At 38.3% G+C, this 26,831-nt stretch overlaps 1 protein-coding gene across 1 annotated transcript in view; it reads right to left on the bottom strand.

Moving 5' to 3' along the window:
- The window catches only part of srbd1 (S1 RNA binding domain 1), a 78,366-nt gene that overhangs the window by 6,258 nt on the left and 45,277 nt on the right, over positions 1-26,831 (bottom strand). Inside the window, exons 17-19 of the mRNA XM_041788795.1 lie at positions 11,212-11,318; positions 10,177-10,344; positions 7,852-8,001 (exon numbers count right to left, since the gene is read on the bottom strand). Coding sequence (XP_041644729.1) covers positions 7,852-8,001; positions 10,177-10,344; positions 11,212-11,318 — 425 coding nt within the window. The remainder of the gene's footprint in view (positions 1-7,851; positions 8,002-10,176; positions 10,345-11,211; positions 11,319-26,831) is intronic.

The following is a 26,831-nucleotide window of genomic DNA, read 5'->3' as shown; positions in this document are numbered from 1 at the left end:
GCACAACAAAGCAAAACAAAACAAAACAAAAGTGATGATAGCTCTGTGGATGTTCAACTCATTCTTATGTTGACTTTTTTGTATATTCTTTTGTATATTCTAACTGATTGCCATTAAGGTTCAGTTTCACATGTATGGCATTCCGATGTCCACTGTTGTGGACACATGATATCTCAAAAATTATAAAAAAAAAAAAAAAGTTTTCGGTATCCTAATTACCTTACAAATATAGGAGGATTTAAAAAAAATTATGATTGGACATCGTTTTTTTAACCTGGTAGTCAGGAGGATATTTGTCTTTTGATGTCAAACACAAATGTTTTCAGTCTACAGCAAAAATTAAGGAATTGGTCCCACCGCTCCGAAATTTTAGAGGGGACTGTATGTTCAGAGAGCATACTGAGTGTTGCAGCACACAATAATCAAATTCAATAATGAGAACAATCAATGCATGTTTCAGGTTTTCTGAACTAAAAACTGATTGTACTTAAGTTGAGTTTTAACCAAACATGTTGCGTAATTGGTGTAAAACCTTTAAAATAAAAATACTACAGGCATTCAAAGTGTAGTACCACAGCTAATCTAGCTATACTGTAAAATGGCCCAAAACAGAGGCAGATATAGCTGGTTTCAGAAGGTATATCTTGGTCTAATTAAGACACAATCGTGTGATTGATTTGGTATAATATATTATTTTTTCTGTGTGACTACTCAGTGTTTGCCTGAAATTTTGTTAACTGCTAATGCCCATCTTGACCAGGACACGGTTGAAAAAAAAATCTCAAAGAGGATTTCTTGGGTGAATAAATGTTGGCAAACCATGGACTCCACAGGCAGCATATTTTAAAAGCGAGCACTGATCTGTTGGGTTCACCTCGTTCTGTTCAGAGAGTTTACTGCTGGATTAATAATCCGAGAGAGAGCTGAAAATGGTGAAAATACGGGTGAAAATTATGTGTTTTTCTGGTCTCCTCCAGTGGCAGATATTTCTTAGTTGTGTGCTATGGTGCCTTTTGTATGCTTTTTTAACTAAGTCTGATTTAAAACCTTTTCTTCTTCTTGATTTCTGAACATGTTTGTCCTGAATAAACATAATTTACAGCCTTCTCCAGTGCAGCATGTTTCCTGTGTTAGTAAATCTCCTCCTACATTAAAAAACAGATCTTTTAACTTGTTTATTTGTTGAGATAGTTTTGACCTTTTGAAAGTTGTTGTTACATTTATGGTTTATTCAAGGGTTTTTATAATATCAAGAGTGCAGCACTGTGCAGCTTAGGAACAGGGGTGATTTACCAACACTAATCACTTACCAATGTGTATACAACTAGTATGCACATATTTGATAAATAAGAATATTTCTGTTCCGCATTTTATTTGTAAATCAGAATCTAGGACATTTCCTGTGCACTGTTAATATATCAGGGCCCTGGAGTTCAGAGGGATGAAGTCAAAAGAGAATGAGAGAAAGAAGGAAGGAGGGAGGGTAGAGTAAAAAAGTGGCAACAGGCTGGAAAGAGTGATGAGTCCAGGAATAGTTCATTTGTCAATGATAGAAACATGGAACTCTAAAAGACAGGAGAAGGTAAAACATGGAAAAAGCTAAGGGGGAAGAGAAAAGCTAAGCTAATGCAGGTAAACTGAGAAGAGGCTAGGGGAAAGAAGGGAGGGCAGGAGAGGTGTGGGAGTAATTACACCCCAAATCATGAGCTGCCGAGGTGAGGTTTTCTGTTCTTAAAGCACAAATACACACATTTATTTCAGCCCCTATTAAATCAGGTGAACCCACAGTGGGTTGTAAACGCTCTGACACCTTCTCTCATGAAACTGCCTCCACTTTGCTAAGGTTGGACTGTTTGTTCATTGGTCAACTGCTTGGAAAAATCTTTTCTATTACTTTACTCTAAGAGGATGTCCCACCTCCAAAATGTCTAGACGGTCAGTCAAGTTGCACCATTTCTAATTCATAGAGCCTGAAATTTAAATCCAAATTAATTTGCTAGTCCACACTCTAAACAGACTTAGTAACAAACTGGTGATGGAAAGTGTAGGGAGCATTGTGCATACTTTATATATCATTTACAGTAGGCTCTCCTCACAGCTAGTGATAGACGTGAATGTGTTCGCCTCTATGCATGTGTTCTAACCAGCCGGATAGCGTACGTGATGGATGTCGCTCACTGGCAGCCTGACGCCACACAGACTCCGCAGCTGTCCTCCTCAGTGATGGACAGAACAGGTGGATGCACACATACGTACAGGAGCGCACACCCACACAAAGTTGATTCATACACAATGTTGTTCAGAAATGCTTGTTTGGCAGTAGCAGGGACAGTACGGATGTAACAGGACACGGCTTGTGTACAAACTATGTATGAGACAGCTGTGAGCGGAGAGGCCCCCTGCCAGCAAAGTCGCAGACTACAGTCCAAAAGAGGGAGACGAGCGGAATCAATCCCTCAACACCAGCGCGCGGGATCGGTGTAAAATAGAAGTTGTGTTTGTGCCAAAAATGGCTTAGTGGTGAAACAGCACCTTTGGGCCAAAATGGATGCCTGTCTAACACTAGGATCTTTGCTCCTGTTTCTCCCTCAGCTTCTCAGTTTTCCAGCCATATATCTCTTAACAGGAAAAGAAATATTGTGTGTGTCCTGGTGGCCTAGGAGGTCTAAGACAGATATCACATAGTCCACATGGTTTGGATCCATCCTGAGACCTTTGCTGCACTTAATTTATCTTCCCCCTCTGTACTTTTCTTGACTGTCAGATGTTATTAAGAATGCCAAAAAATAGACCAAAAGTCTTTACAAGATAGATCATGTTCGGCACCTACTGGGGTATAAAATATTGTATCTCCCACAAAGGTTTGACCAGAAAAATTCTATCATAAGGTTCATATCTCAATCTTTAAACCCCTTACAGACATCCACTGGACTGGAAATTTGGAAAGAAAAAAAAAGCTTTAAATGATACTAAGACCTTCAGTGCTGAGTCAGTTATTATGTTCCTGATGTATGGCATGACAAAATTATGGAGATTCCTTTCAATATGGCTCCTGTACTGCATCAAGGTACATATACAGTGCTTAACAAATTTATTAGACCACCCTAAACCTAACCAAAGTAAGGTTTATGCCACAGCTGCCCTAAATTAAAAACATTGGTGATCACCAAAATCATTTTTTTATGTTTTCTGCAATGGTTAATACTCCAATATGTAGAAGCTCTTTAACCCAAATGATATTTTTAATGCTAAAATATAAATATTATTGTTATCAATGAATTTTCAAATTTACTGATTTACAAAAAAACTGAAAAAACAGTAAAGCACATTATTATTTCTGGATTAATATGTCAAGTTATAGTTATTTACTTGCATTCCTGAACAGAAAAATTAGTTTTAGTGGTTGAATGTTATGCTTGATTAATTTCTGACTTCTCAGAGAAGCCCAGTGAGCTGGCTCAAATTTGGGTGAATTCCGTTTGAAATTCCTCATTCCTGTTCAAAATGGTAAAACATGGAGAGCTCACTGAAAATTAAGGAGTCCGCATTAAAGCACTTCATGATGCTGGATGGTCTTTGAGACAAATATGACAGGTGGTCTAATAAATTTGTTAAGTACTGTAGATACTAAAGAATGATATTAGTTAATATATGCCGTCCAAATATTTCAAAAATCAAATGCTTTGATAATATTGTTCTTGAAATCTTCCTAATTTTATAACTCTTTGAATTCAATTATAAATGTACTGACACTGTGGCCTTTCCACTTTTAAAAGGACTTAAATGGTACAACTAAAGTCAGAATGGCAGGTTTGGTCACTCACTGATGTAAAGCTTTAAATCATTTCCACATTACACTTCTAAAGCTCAGAGGACCGATGGGTTAAGTAAGACATTAGTTTATCCTATAGAGATATCGTAATATATTTTTGTCTTGGCTTGTGTGATACAATTATTGTAAAGCTGGTGCCCTGTATTTATATTAATAAAATTATGGTGCACTAAACAGATTTTCATGCAGTTTGACTCACTGTTTCATTACTTCATGACTCTTCACTTTGGTACTATGACATGATTTAGGGTAATGTGGATGGAAGTTAACTGGTCAGAGGAGAAACTAGCATGTCTAATACTAGCCACTATATGAAAACAGCTTAAAGGCTGAAGCATGACAAGAGTAAAAAGGGCACAAAATAGCAATAATTAAATAAATAAAATTCTTTTTAGAAGGCACAATAGACTCCTCAACCTATTATATATTAGAGTGTCATATGATTGCCTTGTAATAGGTAAGTAATAAACCTGAAGAAGTCAGCACTCATAAATATCATTAGCCGTTTTTTATATTTAAGCCTGGCAGTGTGCAGATCACGGCAAACGCATTTTGGCACAGACTTTCTCAGCACCGTGAACAAAGAGCAGAAGACACAGGAAGTATCACAAAAAAATTGTCAACCTTCACAATACAAATATTAATTATTGAAGAGGCTTGTAGAGGACATCATGGACCGCTCACAAAAATAATTAAACCATAGTTTACATAGGTTTCATATTGCACGGTATTGTATCGTATTATATCATGTGGTATGGTATGGTATCCTATGTAATTGTATTGTATGGTATCTTATTGTATGGTATCATTTGGTATTTTATAATATGGTATCATGTGGTATGTTTCATATTGCACAATATTGTATCATATTCTATTATATAGTATGGTATGGTATGGTAAGGTATGGTATGGCCTGGTATTGTGTGGTATGGCCTGGTATGGCATGGCATGGCATGGCATGGCCTGGTATAGTGTGGTATAGCCTGGTATGGCCTGGTATGGTATGGTATGGTATGGTATGGCATAACATGGCATGGTATGGTGTGGTATGGCCTGGTATGGTATGGTGTGGTATGGTATGGTATGGTATGGTATGGCATGACATGGCATGGTATGATGTGGTATGGCCTGGTATGGTATGGTATGGTATGGCATAACATGGCATGGTATGGTGTGGTATGGCCTGGTATGATATGGAGTGGTATGGTGTGGTGTGGTATGGTATGGTATGGTATGGTATGGTATGATGCGGTATGGCCTGGTATGGTGTGATGTGGGATGGTGGTATGCCGTGTTGCATGTTAATCTGCGATAACTATCCCTATTATTGAAAATGGAATATCACATGGGTGGACAGAAAACGAGAAAAGAGCAGAATCAATAGCAGCTTACATTCTTACATGGTTTGGTGGCAGGCTCTACTTTCAGGTGTGAGTGTGTTGCCCTTCTCATTTTTCCAAGAGTGTATGTTAGTATTTAAGGGGTACCAGGAGTCCAGAGGCCTCCAACACTGCTGGGCGCATACTCACATAATTACTACCAACACTGTGAGACTGTATATGTGTGTATGTGTGATGCTATGGTTGGGTGGGCTAGGATATAGATTTTATCCTGGCTCACCGTGAGAAGCCACTCTGTCTTGTATTATGGAAATATTAGGCCCTGACTGTTACATATCAGAGAAATATTCACCATAGTGGACGCCTTGTGTTGCATCTGAGTAACAATATATACAGTATGTCATAGGATGGACCATAGTGTCAAGCAAAAACATGCTTTGTCAAAATTTGGTTAGGAAGAAGAATAAATTATTTTACAGCCAATCTTTAACAGAGGGTGCATTTTCCTTTTAGTCAACATTCATTAAATTTTTCCTAAACAAAGGAGAATGAAGTGTGTGTGCTTTTGTCTCTTTGTGTTCTTGCTTGTGTGTGCATGTGTCGTATTTGGTTACAAAAAGGGGGTGATGTGTGGGCTGTGAGCAGTAATGGAGGATCCAGTTTCTCTAATGTGATGAACTTGATATTCCTTATACACCATAAAGACACACAAACAGTGTTCCTCCATAGCCCTCCCATCATCCTCTGGTTTTCATCAGCTGTAGGTGAGGACGTGAGAAGAGCAGCAAGGCATCTCAGAGATGTTCTGATATTGAATCCTCTTTACATTTGAGACTCTTCATAGAGAGGATTAAAAGTTCCCCACTTTACTGTACAGTCAGGGAAATAGTAAGGGTAATGTATTTTTAAAACTAATTTTGAAATAGGAATTCCTTTATAAAAATGTAGTTGTGATTCTGAACAGATTTTTTTGCTGTCACAACATAAAACATCAGAGTAAAGAAGCCGTGCATAATCAACTACAAGTTGTTATCTGTGATTTATTAAAGGTCACATATTTAACCCCTTAAAGACAAGTTTATATTGTTCTCAGAGGTCCCCAAAACATGTCTGTGAAGTTTGTTGCAGAAAAAACACTCCAGTTTGGGATTTTTGCATGTCTAAAACCCCCTCTGTTTCAGCCCTGCTCAGAATGAGCTGTTTCTGTGTCTGTGGCTTTAAATATTACTAAGCTGTCTGACTCTGGCCCTCTCAGGAAATGGATGTGGCTTCATGGATGTGGCTCTCCTGAGAAGACAGCGTAGCTTTCTTCCAAACAGGGACAGTCAACCAAACCTGGGGGCGGTGTAACTCCCCACATGACATCATGGGGGGGGGGGTTCCTGGTTCTTGGGGGAATTGTGGACGGGCCAGGGACACATATTTTTGTTACAGAAGCCTGAAAAGTGTATTTTGCATAATATGTGAATTTTAAACTAAAAATGAATCTCAACAAAATACTACTATTCATATATTAATATTATTCTTATCTATTAAAGAGACCTATAAGGCTCAACACAACAGCATTATTTCTAATTAACCAAAATCTAAAACGTACATTTACCATGCTGAATGTGTTTTCAAGGAGTCAAATTTGCTTTAAAACAAAATCATGACCAACAGTCTGGTTTCAGAGGCAGAGGCTTTTTGATCTAGAAAATGGAGATAAATCACACTCAGCAAACCTGTTAGGTATCATTTACATACAGGTGTAAAGGCTAGCTGTCATAACCACATTTCACTGTTTTCAGAGTGTTTTTTAACTTTAAACCAGTCTGAATTTATATTCCTGTTTAACCGCCTTTGAAAATGGTCACTTAGAAGCATCCCTACTTATAACGTGATGAAAAGAAAAAATACCGGGAAGAATGACAACAATATGAAAGAGGGAGTGGGAGGTGTTTGAAGAGAGATATCCCTGCAAAGAAGAACTGAAAGTTGTGTAAAATGTTTGGTTAAGGACTGTATATGAAAGGAGAGGACTACAAACAAGAAAATAAGGTATGGGAACATTGTTTGTGGCTTTCAATCCTTACTGCAAAAGCCTTTAAAGTCTACATCTAGCCCTGAACATGCATAAACCCAAACTGTCATTAAGCTGAAGTAGAAAAAAAAAACAAGCTGCATATGAGCAGCATTAGTCTGTCTTTACATGTATGTGCACAGAGACACACACACCAACATGCACAGAGGCCACTAAAGGCACATCAACATGAGGGGAGCGATGCTTAAAGCCACTAGTGTCAGAACTTATGTAGACTAAACACATTTGAGTGACTACAGCTGCAGGAGAGAGAGAGAGGCCCCCTCCCTTTCTCTCTTTTCTCTCTCACACAAAACACATACACACATGCACACACGAGTCCTGAGCAGTTGTTCAATATGTCTTTGATATCAGCATCAGCAGTGCTAACAATCATTTCTCACACAAGGACACACACAGTCAAACAGAACAGCAATACGCACATACAAAGCCAACGCCTCCCCTCTTGTATCCCATGTCTGTGCAAATCAAATCAGAGTCCTCCTCCACTATAACCAGCCCCATATGACACAGTGTCAAAATCAACTCCATCTTAGTCTGAACATGCTTTGGCCAGTGGGTTGGCAGCTGTGTGTGTTCTTGTATTTGTGTTTTACCTCTGTGCCACATCGTAGGACTCTGGGTGTATGCAGGTCTGGTCCAGGGGGTTAAAGGAGGTCGGTATGTTGATACCAGTTTTTCCTCTGCCTTTCTTAGATGCTGGTTTCTCTGGCACTGCTGGTGCAGGATGAGGTGGGGCTTTTGCACTGTTTTGGTGGAAAAAAGTCATTAGTATAGCCTCAGGATTTCCAGAGCAATATCAATAATATTAGAGGTCAACAAAATGTCCCATTATTTTAAAATAAAGGAGGACTGAACTAAAATATCTTCTCAATTTATAATTTTAGACCAACATGACTCCACATAAGAGCTAAGGGGCAGTATGTTAAATAACTGACCTATTCAGAATATGCTGAACATTACAAAACATTGCAATGCCCTGCCAAATGTTCTGCTGACTGTATAGACAATATAGGCGCTGTTCGGTGCATGGCTGCCCCCAGTCTCTCTCTCCATGTTTCCTGTAACTTTTAAGCTGCCCTATCTGAATAAAGGAAAAAAAAATCCCCAGAATACTTTAAAAATATACATTTTCAAAAAAGTGTTAAGAATTACCAGGGCAACACTTCATCTGAAATGAAGCCATCATTTTAGAGCTCTCCTTGCTGACAATACATTTCACAAATCTCCTCCATATTCAAAGATGGAGTTGAAGTCAAACTGGTTGCAGTCCAGACCTAGGACTTCAGCCATTAGACCACACTTCAAAGTTTAAAAAAAAGTGAGAATGAAAAGAAGAAAAAAAAAAAAAAGACTTTATCAAAGTTGGGTCTACTGGTTCTTCATAAACTCCATAGTTTGCACTTTAATACATTCTGTCGATATTTGCTAAGAATATGCATATGCTTAAATTATTCACAGAAATATTCATATCTGACAATACTGATATTTTACTTTGTGAGACATTATCTGACAATGTAGATACGGCGGAGATTATGTTGTGTCAATATCAGCAAATAATCTTCACTGAGTGATGGGTTGACAAGGCTTTAAGTTCAAAGTAGAGCCCGCCCGATTAATCGGGCTGATTATAGCGTATCACAGATTAATTAACATCGGTCAATATGTAGCCGATATATTAACCCTTATAGCTCACACAGCATGGATCCGTGAAAGTTCTCCATTGTGCATTTCTAATCATGTCTTCCAAGCATTTGTAGCTCTTACAGAACATTTTCTAGTGAGCCTGGAACTTGGCTGACTTTCTGGAGTCTCTGAAGACAGTACTGTCCTATACAAAAATACGTGACACAGTTTATAAAAACATTGATAACTTTTGAACCATAAGTCATAGAAACTTACTCTTTTTTTCCTCTGAAAGCTGACCATTTTGCCGTTCGTTTGCTACAATTGATGTCTCCATAGCTCTAAAGAACGCCGTGGTAGCAAGCCCGGAACTTAGGTGACTTTTCGGGGTCTTTGGAGATTAAATCCACAGCGTTACATCCGATAATAAGTGTCTTTTTATCCTTTTTTAATCCATTTTCGATCATGTACTTTGACTTTTTTCAGTGGGCAGCCATATTTGTTGACATGCAAAGCATTGTGGGAGTTGTAGTCAACCACTTGCGTCTCTACTGCTTAGAGGAGTAGAGACGCAGGAGTAGAGAATAAACAATGATAAATGTTTATTAATTCACATGTCCACCATTATCTAATAAAAGACTATTATACAGCATTTTAAAGTTGTCTAAGTTGCATCTTTGTGAAATAAACAAAGATAATATAAATATAAGAATTTGTGTTTATGTACAGTATATATCCTGTGTATATCAATGTTCTCATTTCATATATCAGCCGATATATCGGTTATCGGCCAATATATCGGATATCAGCATTTTTTAGCCCCCAATATCGGTGTCGGTCCCAAAATTCCCATATCGGTCGGGCTCTAGTTCAAAGTCATGAAAAACTCAAAACTGAAAGTCGCCATTCCTTTTAGGGTTATTTATTTATTTCTTTTTTAAGATTACCCTTTTGGCTTTTTCTGCCTTTGATAGGACATCTGAAGAGGGACAGGAAACATTGGGAGAAAGAGTGAGTGTGTGTGTGTGTGTGTGTGTGTGTGTGTGTGTGGGGTGGGGGGGTTCCCATGACCAGTGAGCAGAGGTCTACAGCCTCAGCAGATGGCTGCCTGCTCTGTCCAATGAGCCAAACCAGCGCCCATCTAAAGCCACCATGTCCGAACAACATTTTGTATCAAAGATTCCAAATACCTCAAATTACCCCCAGTATCTAGTATCGGAGGCACGTTAAGTTATTTTTTGTCCATCTCTGCATGCTAAAGCATCTGTACATACAGTCTGCACCTGTGTGTATACCTGTCTATAGTCTGTGGATTAATTCTGATGAAGCCGGCACACTGCTGGTAGCTCTTTGGCCCCATGCCTTTGACCAGTTTGAGTTGCTCCCTGTTGATGAAAGGACCATTCTGCTCTCTCCATTCTGCAATATTCTTTGCTCTGCCAGCATTAAGACCTGCAACATGCCTAAAAGATGAGAGTGAACAAGTGTTAAAGAAAACATTCAGCATCATTCACTGCATTTATTAAATCATTTTCTGGTGGACTGGGAAATCTGTGTGTTTATTTCTGAGGTCAATTTTACTTTGGATGCAAATGTTATGGGGTTGCAGTTAAAATGAAGCGCATCAGATTCTCATCAAATATTACCAGAAAAAGAAGATTTTGCAGATCCTAACCTGGCATTTAAATATCTGGTGAGTAAATGTATCCAGGTTTTGCTGGGCAAAGAAAGGAGGTGATTCGAAACTTAATTAGGCCTACTCTGTTAATATCCAGAGTGACTCACTCATGCTGAAACACGCTGCAGTGTCAACACTCAACATAATACCTCAGTCATCAACACGTCTGTGAGTGTTAAGTGTGTGCGTGTGTGCAGGGCGACTTCTAGCAGGAATGGAAAAAGCCCACTTGCAGAGCAGACAGGTAAACAGATGACCTGATGCCTGCCCTGCAGCTAATGCCAGCTTGTTTTATACTATTTGGATCTACTACAAGTCTGTGTGTATTAATTTGTACCCTACCAAAGCTATTAACAACTTAATACGTACAAACGCAATTCCATGTGTCTGTGTCTGCCTTGCCTAACTGTGTCTGCTGATTACAGTTAACGCAGTAAAAAGGTCAGGGACTGAAGCATTAGTTTCAATAGAAAGCAGCCAGGTTGTCTGTGAGCTGTTTGTGTTTGTATATGTGTGAGTGAAGCTTTGCCATGCTGTGACTGAAAAGGGAAAGTATGTTAGAGGTCTCAGCCCTCCTCATCTTTGCTGCACAATTTGCATTTGTGTTGTACGTCTGTGTGTACAGGAGAGAAAACTTGCATGTGTCATTTACCTCATTAGTATTTCAGAGCAGATATTGATGTCCACACCCACAAAGCTCACACACTCCTGCACCACACCATCCAGCGCTGCCTTCAGAGCTCCCGCAGACACATCATGCTACAGAAAAAAGTATTACACATATATGCATGGACAATTAAAATAAAGAAATGTCATACTAAGAACTGGATCAGAAACCAACACATTAAATTCTGCTCTCTGCAAGTGCTGCCTCCTTTCCTAAAGCATATGAGAGAGCTTTATGAAGGAATGTTTAATGTTTTAAGAGTTTAATGACCTTTAATTAATCTTAAAAAATAAAATTAATCTTCTACAAAAAAGCTCATACCACTGCCATTTTGCTGTTGCAGCTCTGTACGATACATTTCTCAGCCAATTAAATCCACCCAGTATATTCTATTGCAGGGGTGTCAGAGCAGGGGCCAGATTCTGAATTTAGGTCTAACCTGAGAGCCTAACAGGGTCAACATTTAACAATGAACTGTCAATCAAATTTTCACCAGTAATGAACTACTGAAAAAAAAATAGCACTGATGATAAATGATTTTTGAGATTTAAGTAAAAAAGTCAATATGATGAGTCAAAAGGCTCAAAATCTGAGATAAATAGTAAAACTTAATCGTTCATAAGGTCAAAACATGAAATTAAAGTCAAAATAATAATTTTTCAAGGCAGAAAGTCAAAATCATGAGTTTTAAAGGTAAAAAAATAAGATAAAATTCAAATCATACGTTTTAAAGGTCAAAATACGAGCTAAAATTCGAAATCATGAGTAAAAAAGTTCAAAATATGAGTTTAAATGACTCATAACTTTACACATCCTGGATTTGGCCCCTAGGCCTTGAGTTTGACACCTCTGATAGCAAACTTTGTTCTAATTATTTTCAAACGATATAATTCTGATGAGGTGACATTATTCAGGACTATTCATGTTTGCCAAATAGTTTTCATCTTTATATTTATTCTTTTAAGAAAAGGACAGGTATGACCTCATTTTTTAACCGTTAAGAGCAAGGCAGTCTGTTAGCAACTTCTACCACAAAATGGATTGTTTGATTGACAAGAAGCAAGTAAAATGAGATTAAGAGAGAGAGAAGGGGAGAGAGAGTGAACAGAGGGAAAATAGAAAGAGGAAATGTTTAGTTTGGCCATCAACAATGTCTCTTCAGATCACACAGTCTTCTTATTTGTGCAGCCTATTGTCAATCAAGATCCTCCAAATGAACTTTTCACACTTCTCATCTACCATTAATCATGACATATTTTCCAAAGGGACCGGAGTATTTTCCTTTAGTAGGAGCAGAGAGGGCAGCCAATCTATGGAAAGGTAATCAGAGAGGATAGGCCATACATTATGAAGTGATTTTCTAACTAAAGAGAATTCATCAGAATGACCAAAACAAAATGCCAATATCAAATCTAAGATCGTGTGAGATCTATCTGTCTACCATGGACTAACAGAAGCCTGTGGGCTGCAGGACAGGACTGGAGTTCAGGAGACTGATGCCTCAGCAACTGTTAAAGGATAAGCTGACAGTCCAAACCAGACGACTGCTGTGCTGTGCTGTATGTGGAGCCATGTATGTCAGTGCGGGTTTTTGCATGCTGGGGGCAAACATGACCGAGACTAGCAGAGGTTGTCCTGTAACATGATCGAGCCATGAGCAAACACTGGCTTGTAAACAGATGACAAGAACGACAGCTAGAAAACGTAGCCTCCTCTGTCAGCATGAACAGGCCAGTGGGACACAGGAGGACAGGGAGGGAGATGAGGGAAAAACTAGGTTTTGAATTCATCAGAATTAAGAGATGAGATATAATTCCTTATCTTATTATAAAACACTCAATAATTTCACTGAAATTAAGACAAAACAAGAACACAAGAAAATTATCACTACTACTATTGTTGGGATTTCTTTTTATGAAATTCAATATATTTTTCAAATTTAATAGATTTGGATCACATAAGTGGACAAATGCATTATAGTGAAGTACCCAAGGTATCATGTGATTGAATGAGCTTGAATTTTTATAACATCATGTTGCTGTCTTTAAAAAACTATAAAAGCAGACAACCTGCATGGCATTAAAAAGCTTTTAAAAACTATCATCAATATAAATGTGCAAACACAGATGATTGACATGCTTTTCTTCATAGTAATTACAAAGATGGACACTGTGTCAACATGTCATCTTTGAAGATAAGTTTTTATTTTGTTAGCTTTAGATGTGTTGTGTCATCTCTTAAACATGCTACTTTTTGTTTTTACAATCATCAGACTAGTAAATACATGGAACAACTCTGAAATAATATTAACAAGGATGATCCTGTCACATCAAATTTTAAAAACTTTCATGAATGTACTGTATGTGCTGTGACTGTGTTTCACATGATTTCCTAGCTGTATTGTACTTGCAACTAAAAAAGCATAACCAAATGTGCAATGAGATACCTAAATGGACTATCATTAACAAAAGTCTAATGCTAGCAATAGACTAGATGTATAGATACAGAAGTGTTAAAACATAGAAAAGGCATTTGAAAAGAGGAAAATAATAAGGTGCAATTTGTGAAATACCTTTAAATCTTCTTAAAACTCGAGTCAATATGATGAGCTATCTAATAATTTATTTTTTTAAAACAGCATTATCTCTAATGGATCCATTTTTTTTAACTTTTGTTTCTAAGTGCTCATATGGAAAAAAAGTCTGTCCATTAGCAAAGCAACAATACACTCAATCTATTTTTTACAATTCTATTTGTAAGTTACTTTTTTTCATAGACAAGATATATAATTGAACTTATAAATAAAGCAGGCAACTTTCAATTTTCTAATAATACAAATATAATATGTTCATTTTTTCTTAGCTTTTTTAAAATATACCTCTCATTTATCAAGAGAAGCCAAAACCAAATCGCGTCCCCTGCCTGATTGATAACTGCTAGGGATGCACTGATAACGAGTGCGAATACGAGAACCGACTAATATCATAACTGTTCTTAAAATTATTTCAAAAGATTTTCTGATTTTCATCAGATGTTCTTCATCCCTTCACTTGACCATTTATTCGTGAATAGTTTTGATTGTTCTCTACTTTTATCATGCCAATTTATGTTAAAATATCACCAAACTGTAGATATGGCCTCATCTTTGACAGCATACTCACATAATGAGAGGTCAACATCATGCTTTAAAATGGTACCAAGTACAGTATCTGTAATGTTTGATGAGTACCAGCACTTAGGGTTAGTACCAGCACCGATACTGGTATTGGTATATGCATCCCTAATAAATGCAATAGTTTCTTCTGTGAAATCCATTTGAATTGGTTGCAATTATCAATCCATCTTCTTTTGCTTATCTAAGGCTGAAAGCAGGCTATGCCAAGACCAAATCAACCAAGACATTCCTCTCCCCATCAATGATTTCCAACTCCAGGGAAAGGACTTACTCTCCATTTAGAAAGTTGTAATCCACTGTTGCATACTCGAGCAAATTAGCATTAGTTTCTTATTTCATATAAATTACTTATATAACAGGATAAAAGCACTTCAAGCTAAATCAAAAGAATTCATTCAAACATTTTGACAGAGACTGTTGAGAGACCTATTTGACCATTATTATTGACCATTATGTCTGTGGGTTGAGAATTAAAGGATCCCAAAATTTTAAAACATAAAGCCCTGTTAGCAGGAAACAGCTAACCTGACAGATTGACTGTTTAATATATTTATTACATGAATATATTTGACATTCATCTGGGAAAGCTCTCATAGGAAGCGTATGGTAAGGGCAGGACTTCTCCAAAAATTCTCCAAAGGTAACTGGAGGACCATTCCGTCTGTCACATTCATGACGAGCTGATCCAAGAGACAAATGATGTTGTGCGCATGCTCGACCCTCGTGCTGACAGGCTACTGCTGCCTTAGAGTGTCAATGGCTGAGCTTCTTGATAAATAAAATGCCAGTCCAAGGCTGCTCAGGGGATGTGCAAAAATGTCTTCTCTGCCAAGACAAGCTTTCAGTGTGGCTCTTTGCTCTCGTTTAAAAAAGAAATGTGGACAGTTGCGATTAAACTGCCGCTTTCATACATCAACACCCGAGCTAATAGCTACCATGGCAGCAACCTCTGGATACACCAGCAGAACCCACCTGTAACAAGCACAAACCTATTGTATGTTGAGGCAGAAGAGGGAAAACACCTTTTATGTCACAGAATGCTCTCAGTGTTGCCCCCTGCCCTTGTTTTAATAAAGAAATGTGTCTACTTACGACAAAACTGCAGCTGTGGCTACGTCCGAGCTCATCACTCCATCAGCAGGTGTTGTCTACAAGCACTCACACAACAACTAACCCTTTCCCCTGTAACTGTGACAAATTCAGGCCGAAGCAGGTCGGCAGAAGAGCAAAAACATCTTTCAAATCATGAAAAGCTTTTAGTGTTGTTTGTTTTTTTTTCTTTCATACAGAAATGAGGTCCAGTTCTAGTAAAACTGACAATCCAAAAGCTACATCTCAGGTAATCATCGCAGTGGAGACAGCCATTACCTGCAGCTTTGAGTACAACTAAACCCGCCCATAACGCAAGTCTATATGTATGGCTCTGAAAATAGTCACTCACTCAGTTACGCAGTCGGTCGGTCAGGGACATACAGACTCATGTGTAGGGCTAACCTTAGCGGTCAGCCAAAAAAAAAAAAAAAAAAGTTTGTATAAAAGCACATTCTGGGAAAAAATATACTGTATGTATAATTATGAATACATTAGGCCAACAAGAACCCTTCATGGATGGATGATCTGTGTTCTTGATGTAGTATATCACCAGTCAGTAACTGTACTCAATTTATAAGTGTTGGTTTGAATGAACTCAGGGATTTTTGTATGTGGGTAGGGTATGGTACTATTAATTGTTTTAGTAAATAAATAGAGAAATTGAATAATGTAGCAGTGACAGTAAGTGGAAGAAATACAAGTAAAAGACATTACAGCACCCCCCATGTGTCTTTTTATGTGACCTGTAGTCTGATGCTTTGTGAGAACTCCTAAAACAGCCAGAGGCATTTTGAAGACAATAAAAATAACATTTCAATCAGTGAGACTTTCCCGTAACTTAGGACTGAGTTTTATGATTTCTGGTGAAGAGATACAGAGACAGAAGAGAGCCACAGATAGTGAGGGAGGAGAAAAAGGAAATCACCTGTAATGTCACACCACAGACTGTTTCACATGAGAAAGGTGGAGGTGTGCGAGGCAGAGTGAGTATTAACCTGCAGGAAAACCTCAGTGAATATGATCTGACATTCTTACTGAAACATTATAAAGGTGGGAGCTGCAGGAGAGGATCTAAGGTATTGTAACTGCTGTTAACAGAGGGGTGCATGTGCACCTCTGTCCACAGATGTGCACCTAAGAAAGGGATGGGGAACTGAGTTGTAACTTCAATCAAGGATTTGCTAGGAGAAAAAATTTAGAGACATTTGGAGTGACCACAACACCAAACAAAGCCAGGGCCAAAGACGACTTTAAAAAATTAATCTGGGTTTTCAGTTTTTTGGGGGTTTGTGAAAACTGTTCTTGAAGCTTAATTTGTACATGAAGGCCTACCCAACATTGATTCTAAATGATTTAATTTCATTGCTGACCCACAAAACCCCAGATTAAAAAAAAGAAGGGCCTCTTTGAAATTGGCTAGGATACAAGGAGTTCCTAAACTCAGTTAAATCCTTAATGGCTGCCTCCACAAGTCAACCGTGCAGACTAAAGGGCAGCAAGAAGCCAACACTTCACTGGGGTTGTCAAGTGGGATTCCCCATTTGCCTGTGTTTTGCCCAACTAGTCCCATGACACCTCCAGAGGGCTGATCGCCAGCATCCCAGAGCCAGCCCCCTCCATGCTAGCTCTCATTGCCCATCATGCCAACATGGAGACATTATCTTTCTCTACCACATGGCCAGACAGCATTGCTACTTTAAAAAGACCCAGGCTTAGCAAAAGGGTGGGAGAAGCAGAGCTGGGGAGACGTGCCTTGACTGGGGCTGGCACTCACCCCTGCCAGAGTAGGCTGACTCTACCTTCCCTTTCTACCTACTCTAGCATGACTCATAATTACAGCCATCACCCATTATTCATGGCCCCCAGCCAGATTAATTCCTCCTGGTCCAAATCCACAGACTGGCCTTAACTGCTTTATATGACATCTCCTAAACTGTCTTTCGCTGCACTCCCAGCTCTCTAAGTAAACAAAGTGCTGAATTTGTCACAAACCATCTACACACCACTTCTACTAGACAAATCCTAACTTTTCATCTTTGCTGTTTAGCATTAAAGAGTACATTAGGGGCAAATGGGGTTGGTTGTCACACTTCTTACTCCAGTGTCAATTACTCATCATCAAAACACCTTTCAATAGTCATTCCTACATTAAACTGAAGCTTAAGTTGTTGGCTTGAAATTTTTATCCCTCTCATTTTCCAACATATAGTGACAAAGAGGTAATCAACTATCAAAGGCACTCTGACCCACTGTGGCAACCAAACCTATCACAGGGATGGTTGTCACACACTAGGGGGTTGTTTATCACAATGTTATTTTAAAGGGAAAAAGCTTTAAAAAAGGCGGCAGATCTATGCCTAAAGCAGCATAAAGGACAGATAGACCTAACAATAATAGCCTACTTAACTAGGCTATCTAGCATTCACTATCTGAGTTACAGTGATGGAAAATGTAGGGTCTATGCACTCCAATTTAAGCAGAGCTTGTAAGCCCACTGGTTGCACATCCAACAGTTTTCCCACACCTCCCCTGAACAGCTGTGACAACCAACCCCAAAAAGAATGTGACGACCAACCCCAACTGGAATTTCTTGCTAGCAACAAGGCTAACAACTTTCTGTCAAATAGTAAGCTAGCTAACAACAATTTATATTATAGCTTTCCCTTCCCACTTTTTAAGGGTAAGAGTTGTTTAGTTACAAACCTTTTGAGTAAAAGCCTAGAAGAAAAATACTGAGGAGCTAAATATTTATAATTTGACATCAAAAAACACAAAAGTCCTCTCACCTCAAGTTCAGGTTTTCTACTCCAAAGAGGACTATGTAGTAGGGATGCACCGAAAATTCGGCCACCGAAAATTTTTGGCCGAAAATGGCCCAAAAGTGCATTTTCGGTTTTCAGACTTTATCACCGAAACAACAAGGTCGAAACACGATGCTGTGATGACGCAAGCAAAAACCGCGGCCAGCACACGCCTGGGTCAGTGGTTCTCAAATAGGGGTACACGTACGTGAAGGCACTCCAGGGGGTATGCGAGATTTTAAAATACATGCCGGCTATTTAAGAAAAATAGCGCCTTTCCTTGCACGTCAGGAGCGACACACTTTTGCAAGTATATTACGTACATTCTAAAATCACATTCGTGTTGCGAACGTCTGCGGTGTGTTTTCTCTGTCCTCTGATAAACAGTAATATTTTTTGAAGCGGAAGATAAAAGGAGGTTTGTCCCTCTCTGTCCTTCACTCCGTGCGTAACGCGGCGGCACTTTTACGCACAGCCAGGCTGTCAGTGCCGTTTTTTTTCACGGTTTCATTCATTGTGCCAGCCAAGTTTGTATGAGGAGGGACTGACTTTTCATTCATTCTATGTGAAATATGATCAATAAGAGCTATAATATTGCACAGCTGAGGCTCGCGGTGAGAGGAGTTAACTCTCTCCACAGCACACACACTGGCTCACCTGATCTGGAGCTTATATAAGTCGTATGTCTGAGGTCAGAGGAGACTGTGTTGGTAAATACTTCAATAAAGTCCCGTTAGTTTAGAAACAGTTCCAGCTGTGTGAGTTTCGCTCCAACGAGCGCACGTGGTGGTGGTGCCGATTTTTAAGGTAGACAGAGGAACAAAAACGTCCTCCTCGTCAACACCACCTGATGTTTGATATCTCCTCATATCTGTCTGTATCAGTGCTTGTGTTTTTGCCTCTTTTTTTTTTTTTAGCCTGGTAGAGAGGGAGACAGGCAACAGGCAGCCCGACATGTCCACATGAGCGCAAATGCGCTACTTAAATATCCACAGCAATGTCGCACTGCGAAATGATGTTGCAGGTGAGGAAGCTTGCTTTGACTTGCTACAGGTTCTAAATGTAAATATTTTGTGTAAATAATTTGCATGAAAAAATTGCGTATAGAGTGTAAAGACCTTAAGTTTATAAACTGGAGTTAATATTTTGTATGCTCTTAAATTTAATCACCCTAAAACCCCCTGAGTCTCCCCCATGGCAGGATGGTTTGACCCACACTGGCACATGTCTGTCAATTCACTGTATTCAGGTTTTTAGTTCTTTCTAGCTCTATGTTTTTATTTCCAAATTGTTCCAGAGAGACCACTGCAGCCGAGCACAGTTTTGCACACTCTGGGTTTAAAGCCTTTCCAGTCACTGTTTTCAATAGCTACACTAATTTTCCACATTTAGAGATGAGAAGATGTGCCATGATTTTAGTCATGTATTTTTAATATTTAGAATGAAAAAAAAATCTAATATTTGTAATTTGAAAGTGTTTATCAGTTACAAAGTTTGATAAATCAGACGGCTGTCACAGCACTCTTTAATGTCTTTCTTTTTGGCCAAAAAGCTTTGCGCTGTTTAGGGGGTACTTGGCTGAGAAAATACTTCACAGGGGGTACATGATTGATAAAAGGTTGAGAACCACTGATTTAATGTATACATGAGTGGGGTCAAGTTAAACATTTTATTTTGTATTTTATTTTATTTTATACTTTGTATTGTTGGAATGACATGCTTAATAAATATTTACATAATTTTGTAATTGATTTATTCTTTGAAGCATTAATATTAATTTTTGCAGTTGCAATTGGTTTTAGTGAAGTTAGTACACAGTCATAGCCATAAATGCAATGGTACTAATAATTGGCATAATAATTTCTTTCAGTGTTTCAGTTTTCGGCGTTGGTTTCCTCATTTTCGGTTTTCCGTTTCGGCCAAGAATTTTCATTTCGGTGCATCCCTACTATGTAGGTAGCTCTTATTCCAAATCTGGAAATTTCCATACCAAATTTTGGGAGACAGCACCCTCTGATGGGGAAATATAATGAGTGTAACAACCACCCTGTGTGACAACCAACCCTGCAATCCCTGCTTGTACTCCGAGCAACAAAAGAATAAAGACATGGGTATAATTTTATAACCAGATAAGTTAAGCAGACAGGCCGCATTTTGTTTGTCAATTTGGCTCCGAAGAAAAGTACCTTGAATGTAAATTGCGTTGATTCCCAAAGAACCTAAAAGACATTCACTTTCTGTTCCAGAGACAATAAAAAAAAGAGACAAGCATAAACAAAAAAACAAGCCTATAAAAGACATGACACAAGAAAGAAAGAAAGATTATGCTACATGATGTCAACCACATAAAATCAGAGAAGTGTGTCTCCGGCCTTAGTATCAGTGATTTACTGAGACTGAGTTGGGGGTGCAGGAGAGAAACTGCCTCAGAAAACATGAAAGTTCTGCTCTGTTAAACGTACAAACACACAATCCAGTAAGTGAGGGTCTGAGGCCCTTGTGGTGCTCTTCTCAGCTTACAGTGGCACTTACTGCACCAATAGAGCATGACATCTGGTATCTGTCTGTCTCATCATTTAAATACCTCTATTCCCCTCTTTTGCTTTTGTTGATTTCAAATGGAGGAAAATTCAATCACAATGTGCATCACAAAATCACAGGCACAACAAACAATGAAATGAATGACTGAGCAGCCTTGATTTTTCAGATAATCCTACTGCATTTATCTTCAGGTTTTTTCTCATGAGGTACAGCTTCCTGGTTGACTCCTTAGCAACTCAAGTCAGGAAAACAATGTCATGTCTGTGCACAGCATGTATAGGATAATATAACATACTGTTAACTAACTAACTGCTGCGTCCTTATTTTAGGATACTGTCTGCAGGTGAAAGTAAGTCAATCCAGGTACATGGAGGTACAAGCAGAGATACAGGTTAAGAGGGCAGTTTCACAATGATTGGCAGATCAATCCCACCTTTTCCCCTGGACTTGATTCCCTTGATCCTAATGCCCTGACCCCCCCAAACCTCAAAATCATCCAGAGTCATTGAATTGGATCCCTATGTGTGAAGGTCATGTTTGGATTGGCTGGAAACCAGCTAAAATCAGCCAACCAAAACGACAGAACAAAGTGCTTCTGTCTGCACCTTGAGTACTTAAAAGCTACTGAGTTAACTCATGTCAATCAGAAGATGACAGAGAAAAAGAGCGTAGAGAAGGAAAGAACAAACAGAAGAAAGGTTTCTTTTATAACATGAGGCCTATACATAGTCTAGACACAACAATTACAAATATTGATAAATAAAAAGGGAGGGACAAAGAAGGGTTAAGTGGAGGCAAAGCACCTGAGTAGAGGTGCTGAGTGACAATAAAGCAGTGTTAATTTTGACAGCTATTTTCAATTTTAGTCTTAGTCTTTTGATTACATGTCTTTTAGTTTTAGTCACCTTTCAGTCATTTCTACCCTTTTTAGTTTTAGTCTAGTTTAGTCAATGAAAATTCCAAAACAATTTAGTCTAGTTTTAGTCCATAAAAAGTCCTCACATTCTAGTCTTTATTTTAGTCCAAGCATTATTCTCTTGCCTAAATCTGGTACTAAATCATGGCACTGTGTTCTATACACTCTGCCAAACCTGGGCTCCCTGCTTTCTACCTCTAAGAGGCAAATGAGATACAGTTGCATTGGTTTTTTTTTGACAGATTTACCCACAGTGGAGAAATGTCATGGATTTTTTATGTCAGATGAAAACTAAATTACATTTTAGTCTAGTTTTAGTCATCTTGATGAAAACTGAACTTACTTTTTGTCCGTTTTAGTCATCACAGGTCTATCTTTGGCTAGTCTTAGTCTTGCTGTCATGGAAAAAAAAGCTGTCAATGAACATTTTTAGTCATAGTTTTTGTCAACCAAATTAACACTGCAATAAAGCATAGGTATATGGACTGACTGCAGCTTTATCACACGTACAGAGCTTGGCGACGGTGCTCATGATGGAGCCAGAATGGCTGCACGCACCAGGAACCTGAGGGCAGAAAGTGATGGAAGAATAGCTGATGCTTACAAACTATAGGATCCTATTTCTTTAAGCAGCTTATGTAGCACACAGTCAGACGTGTTTCCCTATTTTTGTGAACTATGCATACAGTTCATATTGTTAATATTTCATGAACAGACAAACCAGACAACAAGGGTCTTTGCTCCTGTTTTACAAGCAACAGGGTTGATGTAAGGCACTATTTAATAAATCCAACATATATTCTCACATGCATACATTCTTAAGTTAAAAGTTATGTTAAACTGCCTCTTCTGTCAACTGGACACACTAAGAGAATAACTATCCTAGATCAGTGGCCTTAAAGCATTTAGTGCCAGCAGCACTTTCATATATTTCCTTTCCTCCTACAATTTGAGTACTACTTGGTTTCACTGGAGCAGATGGTCGCCCACCCAGAACCTGGTTCTGCATGTTAAAGAAGTTTTTCCTTGCTGCTGCTGCCAAACACTTGCTCATGGTGGGAATTTTCAGGCCTCAATAAATAATATAACACTTAACAGTATAGTCCTGCTACATAGGAAAAAGTGCCCTGAGAGAATGGCTGCAATGATTTATAGTTATAAATAAAGTTGACTTTATTAACTATAGGAAGGCAATCAATATTAGTGAGACTAACAGGGAAATTTGCCCACACACAGCAACTTTAAAGTAAAGAAAGAAAGAAATTTAACAGGTAAAAATAAGCTCAAAGAGGGCTCCCTGCACACCTAGAAAGTTAAATGAAGGTCAGGCTGAAGATTTGGCAGCATGCATGAACAGACAGACAAGATGCTGCAATTGTCCAGAGAAACTCAGAGTGTGCATGACTTTGAATTAACTACATTAGAGAGACTTTTACATAGAGGACAGTATTTGAAGAGTAATACTGTAGTATCATTAATGAATGAACATCTTCCACTCACAAATAATTGATTCATCCACCTGACTGACTGAAAAGCTGAGAGTAATCAACCACTTTGCTCTCTTCCATTGTAATGTCTTGGTTTAACAGAACGCCTCTCCTGCCTGATAACAATTTCCTTTTCAGCAGTTTGGCCAGCTTTTTCAGACTATGATCAGACTCAAACAATGACTTCCAATGAAGAAGACCACCAGTATTGTACTATAAATGCCTGTTACCACTGCCACAGGGTAGGTGTAAGACAAATGATTAACAGCTAGCTGTTGAAAAATCCCTTACTGATACATTTTCCATTACATAGTTTCATTGTGAGTGATATGTTTAATAACTGAGTACTCTGTACTGCGCTAAAGCATGGTGCATTTCCATAACCTTGGCAAGGATGGACAAAGTGTGCTTTAGCATAGTGTGATTGTTCACGCATGCGCACAATTATACGTCATGTGAATGAGACAAAAATTCCTTTTGACAATTATTGGGGTGTTAAAAAACTGTTTACAACCAAAATGACTTACAAAGTGAGTAAAGTCTCCATCATGTTGCCTGTGTGTTTCTCCATTGTGAGGACTCCCTACTCTGGGGAGTAGTGTCAGTGTGCTGTACAACTCACTGCTTTGTTAGCAGGGGATACCAAAGTCAACCCAAAATATTCCTAACAGTAGCTCTAACTCCTTTGTGAGTCTACATGAGCCTCCTATTTTCCCTGAAAGACACAGCCATTAAGCACATCTCTGCCTTGTATCTATCTATCCATCCATCATCTTTGTCATCTATGATGTGAAAAATGCACTGAAAAAGTTACTGAAGGAATCTACTACTATGAGGCCTCTGAGACCTCCAAACTGAACCTGCAGTGTACTTTTCTAACATGTTAACCTTGGCCAAGAGAATGTGGCTGCAAGTGTGTAGGTGTGGATATGTTCATAGTTAAATGCCAATCATAAATCAGCAGCTGAAAGTGATATGACAGCAAGGGGATGGTTTTATGTTTTCCCAACACCTTCATGAATGCCTAATGGCTATTTCTCAACTTCCTGCAAAACAGTCACACACTTGCACACATATTACCTGAGGGAGCGCAAAACAGAGCGTGAGAAAATCAAAACAGTAAGGCACAGGAAGTCCAAAATGGCAAACTGAATTCAGAATGATTTTTTTCTTTGTTTTGGTTGAACTAAATGAGGTCAGACTATTTGGGAAAAAAAATCCACTCCTGAATTAATTACAAACTTAAACTTAAGAAAACTTCAAAAGAAAAGTGTGTGAGAGAAGTGTTTTTTAAAATTTATTTTAAGTGGGCCATAACTTATTTCCAACTCAAGTAAGATTGAATCTGTTATTCTCTAGCTTCTCTTTAGTTTTCCACACTAAGTTTGATTTTCTTTCATTTCTAAATGTTTTCATCTCACTCTTCAGCAACTGTTTCCCTTTTTAATCACACCTATAATGTCACTAGTATTAGTTGTTGGAGAGGGAAATAAAGTCTTCACTAATTGTTAAGTGCATACTGCTACATAAAGTGGCTTGACATGACAAGAGGAGCTTGTTATATATTTCAATTATAAAAGCAAACATACAAGTTGGCTCATCCCACAACCTCACTAAGCACATCAACACTCAGGCGCAGGCGTTGATAGGACTAAGGGAAGTTATTAAAATATTAGGAGACAATTCTTTGGCAGTCTTTGCCACTAATCAAGTCTTTGACAGTGTGTTTTTCTCATGCCTCTGACACACCACGACAGGAACTATCAATCACAGTCAACCTTACATTTTTATCTCACCTTCCTTTTCTCAGCCCTGTCTGCTCCTGCCTCCCCTGTAGGCACAGTCATTCAAGAGTGAGAAAAGCACGCACAAGGGCATGCAGCTGGACGGCTGCACACACTATCGCACTATTACATCCTAAATGGGAAAAGTTACATCCATAACACTTGCTTTAAAACACAAATGAATTTTATTCCAGTTAATGCAAATTTGACCAAGAATGCAGTTTAACCTCAGACTGGCCTGGCTCTAAAGTAATTCAACTTTAATGATTGGAAACTCACTCAGATATATAAATAGTTATCTGTTTTAAACTAGTCTAATACCTAATTTGAATTTATTTTAATAGCACAGTTATCCTTAACTATTATTTCTTTTCAGTGTGCAAGAGTGGGTGAATGACAAATGTCTTGCAAAGGATATTTAAGTTTTATAGTTGTGAGCAATATGGCCTTAAAAATGGCTTCAACTGTTGTTACAGCAACAGCAAAACTTTATTGATAATGATTAAGTCATATGATGAAGCACAACATGGACACTTCATACCATTTCCTGTTTGTACTAATAAAATAAAAATTGTAATGAATTATAATAAGGGATGAGGATCATTCGATTTTAATGATTCTGATGCCCTTACCAAGGCTCCTTAATTATCCAAGACCTCATTGCTATTACTATCAATGATTTTTATAATAATTTGTTGGGCAGAGGACTTGTGTATGAAGTTAAAGAGGTCATATTTCTACATGCGATATCTATTTTAAATTACTGGAAACTCAAAAACCTCTCCCAAACACATCTAAACACTGCCCAAGGGCATGCCGAGAGAACTCCATGGTTAAATAACTCCAACACTAAAGACCACTTCACTCACTATGAGTAAAAATTACACTTTGGGGGTTAAAATCAACTCAGAAATGTTTAGCCCTGAGACATTAACACTTCAGTTTTTGCTGTGTATGACAGCTGTTTTGGGATATTATGTAGAATTATTCTCTTGCTATGTGCTACTGTGTAGTCGATAGAGATAGAAAAAACACAAGAGAATTGAACTCAAGTAAAAGTACAGTTTCTCTAGTTAAAACGTACTTAAATAGAAGTAAAAGTACCTTTTCCAAAAGTACAAGTGCCCCAAAAAACTACTCAATGACAATAATTTGAGTAAATGTAATTAATTACTTTCCACACCTGCCCTAAAGACTTGCATCAAAGTTTGAGTGGGATGACTGTCCTGCAGCCACAGGTTTTTGGTTAACAAGATTCATAATGCTGGTGTGCTTGGATATTTAGATTGTGTTTCCCCCTTATAACAAATCATTTTGGAACATAAATTGATTTTGCCTCCTCCTGATATTTTGCTTTGATCCCTAGCATTCTTGTACTAGTTGGCTTGCAATTAAGTGTTATTCAATAACAGAATTAGACAATCAATATATGTTTGTGCACAAGTGCTGTGATTTAAAAAGCATGACTTGACCTGGAGATACTGCATGACCACTCAATAGCAGTAGCTTTGATTTTTGGGTTTCAAAAATGTGGAACCAGGACCTCAAACAAACCTGGTTTTGAGCCACACTGTTACACACTATCACTGTGATAGGAAATGTAATAAAAGGCCATTTTGAGCTTTGACGTACTCAAAAAATAAATAAATAAAAAAATACAATTTTTCTAAAAATTATATATATATACATATATATACACACACTTCTCAAAAAGAAGAAGTGTACAGTGCTTAACAAATTTATTAGACCACCCTTACCCTAACCAAAGTAAGGTTTATGCCACAGCTGCCCTAAATTAACAGCATTGGT

This window comes from Cheilinus undulatus, linkage group 6 (assembly GCF_018320785.1).
Source record: "Cheilinus undulatus linkage group 6, ASM1832078v1, whole genome shotgun sequence".
In the NCBI taxonomy this organism is placed as follows: domain Eukaryota; kingdom Metazoa; phylum Chordata; class Actinopteri; order Labriformes; family Labridae; genus Cheilinus; species Cheilinus undulatus.
This window is presented reverse-complemented; position numbering and strand designations above follow the sequence as displayed.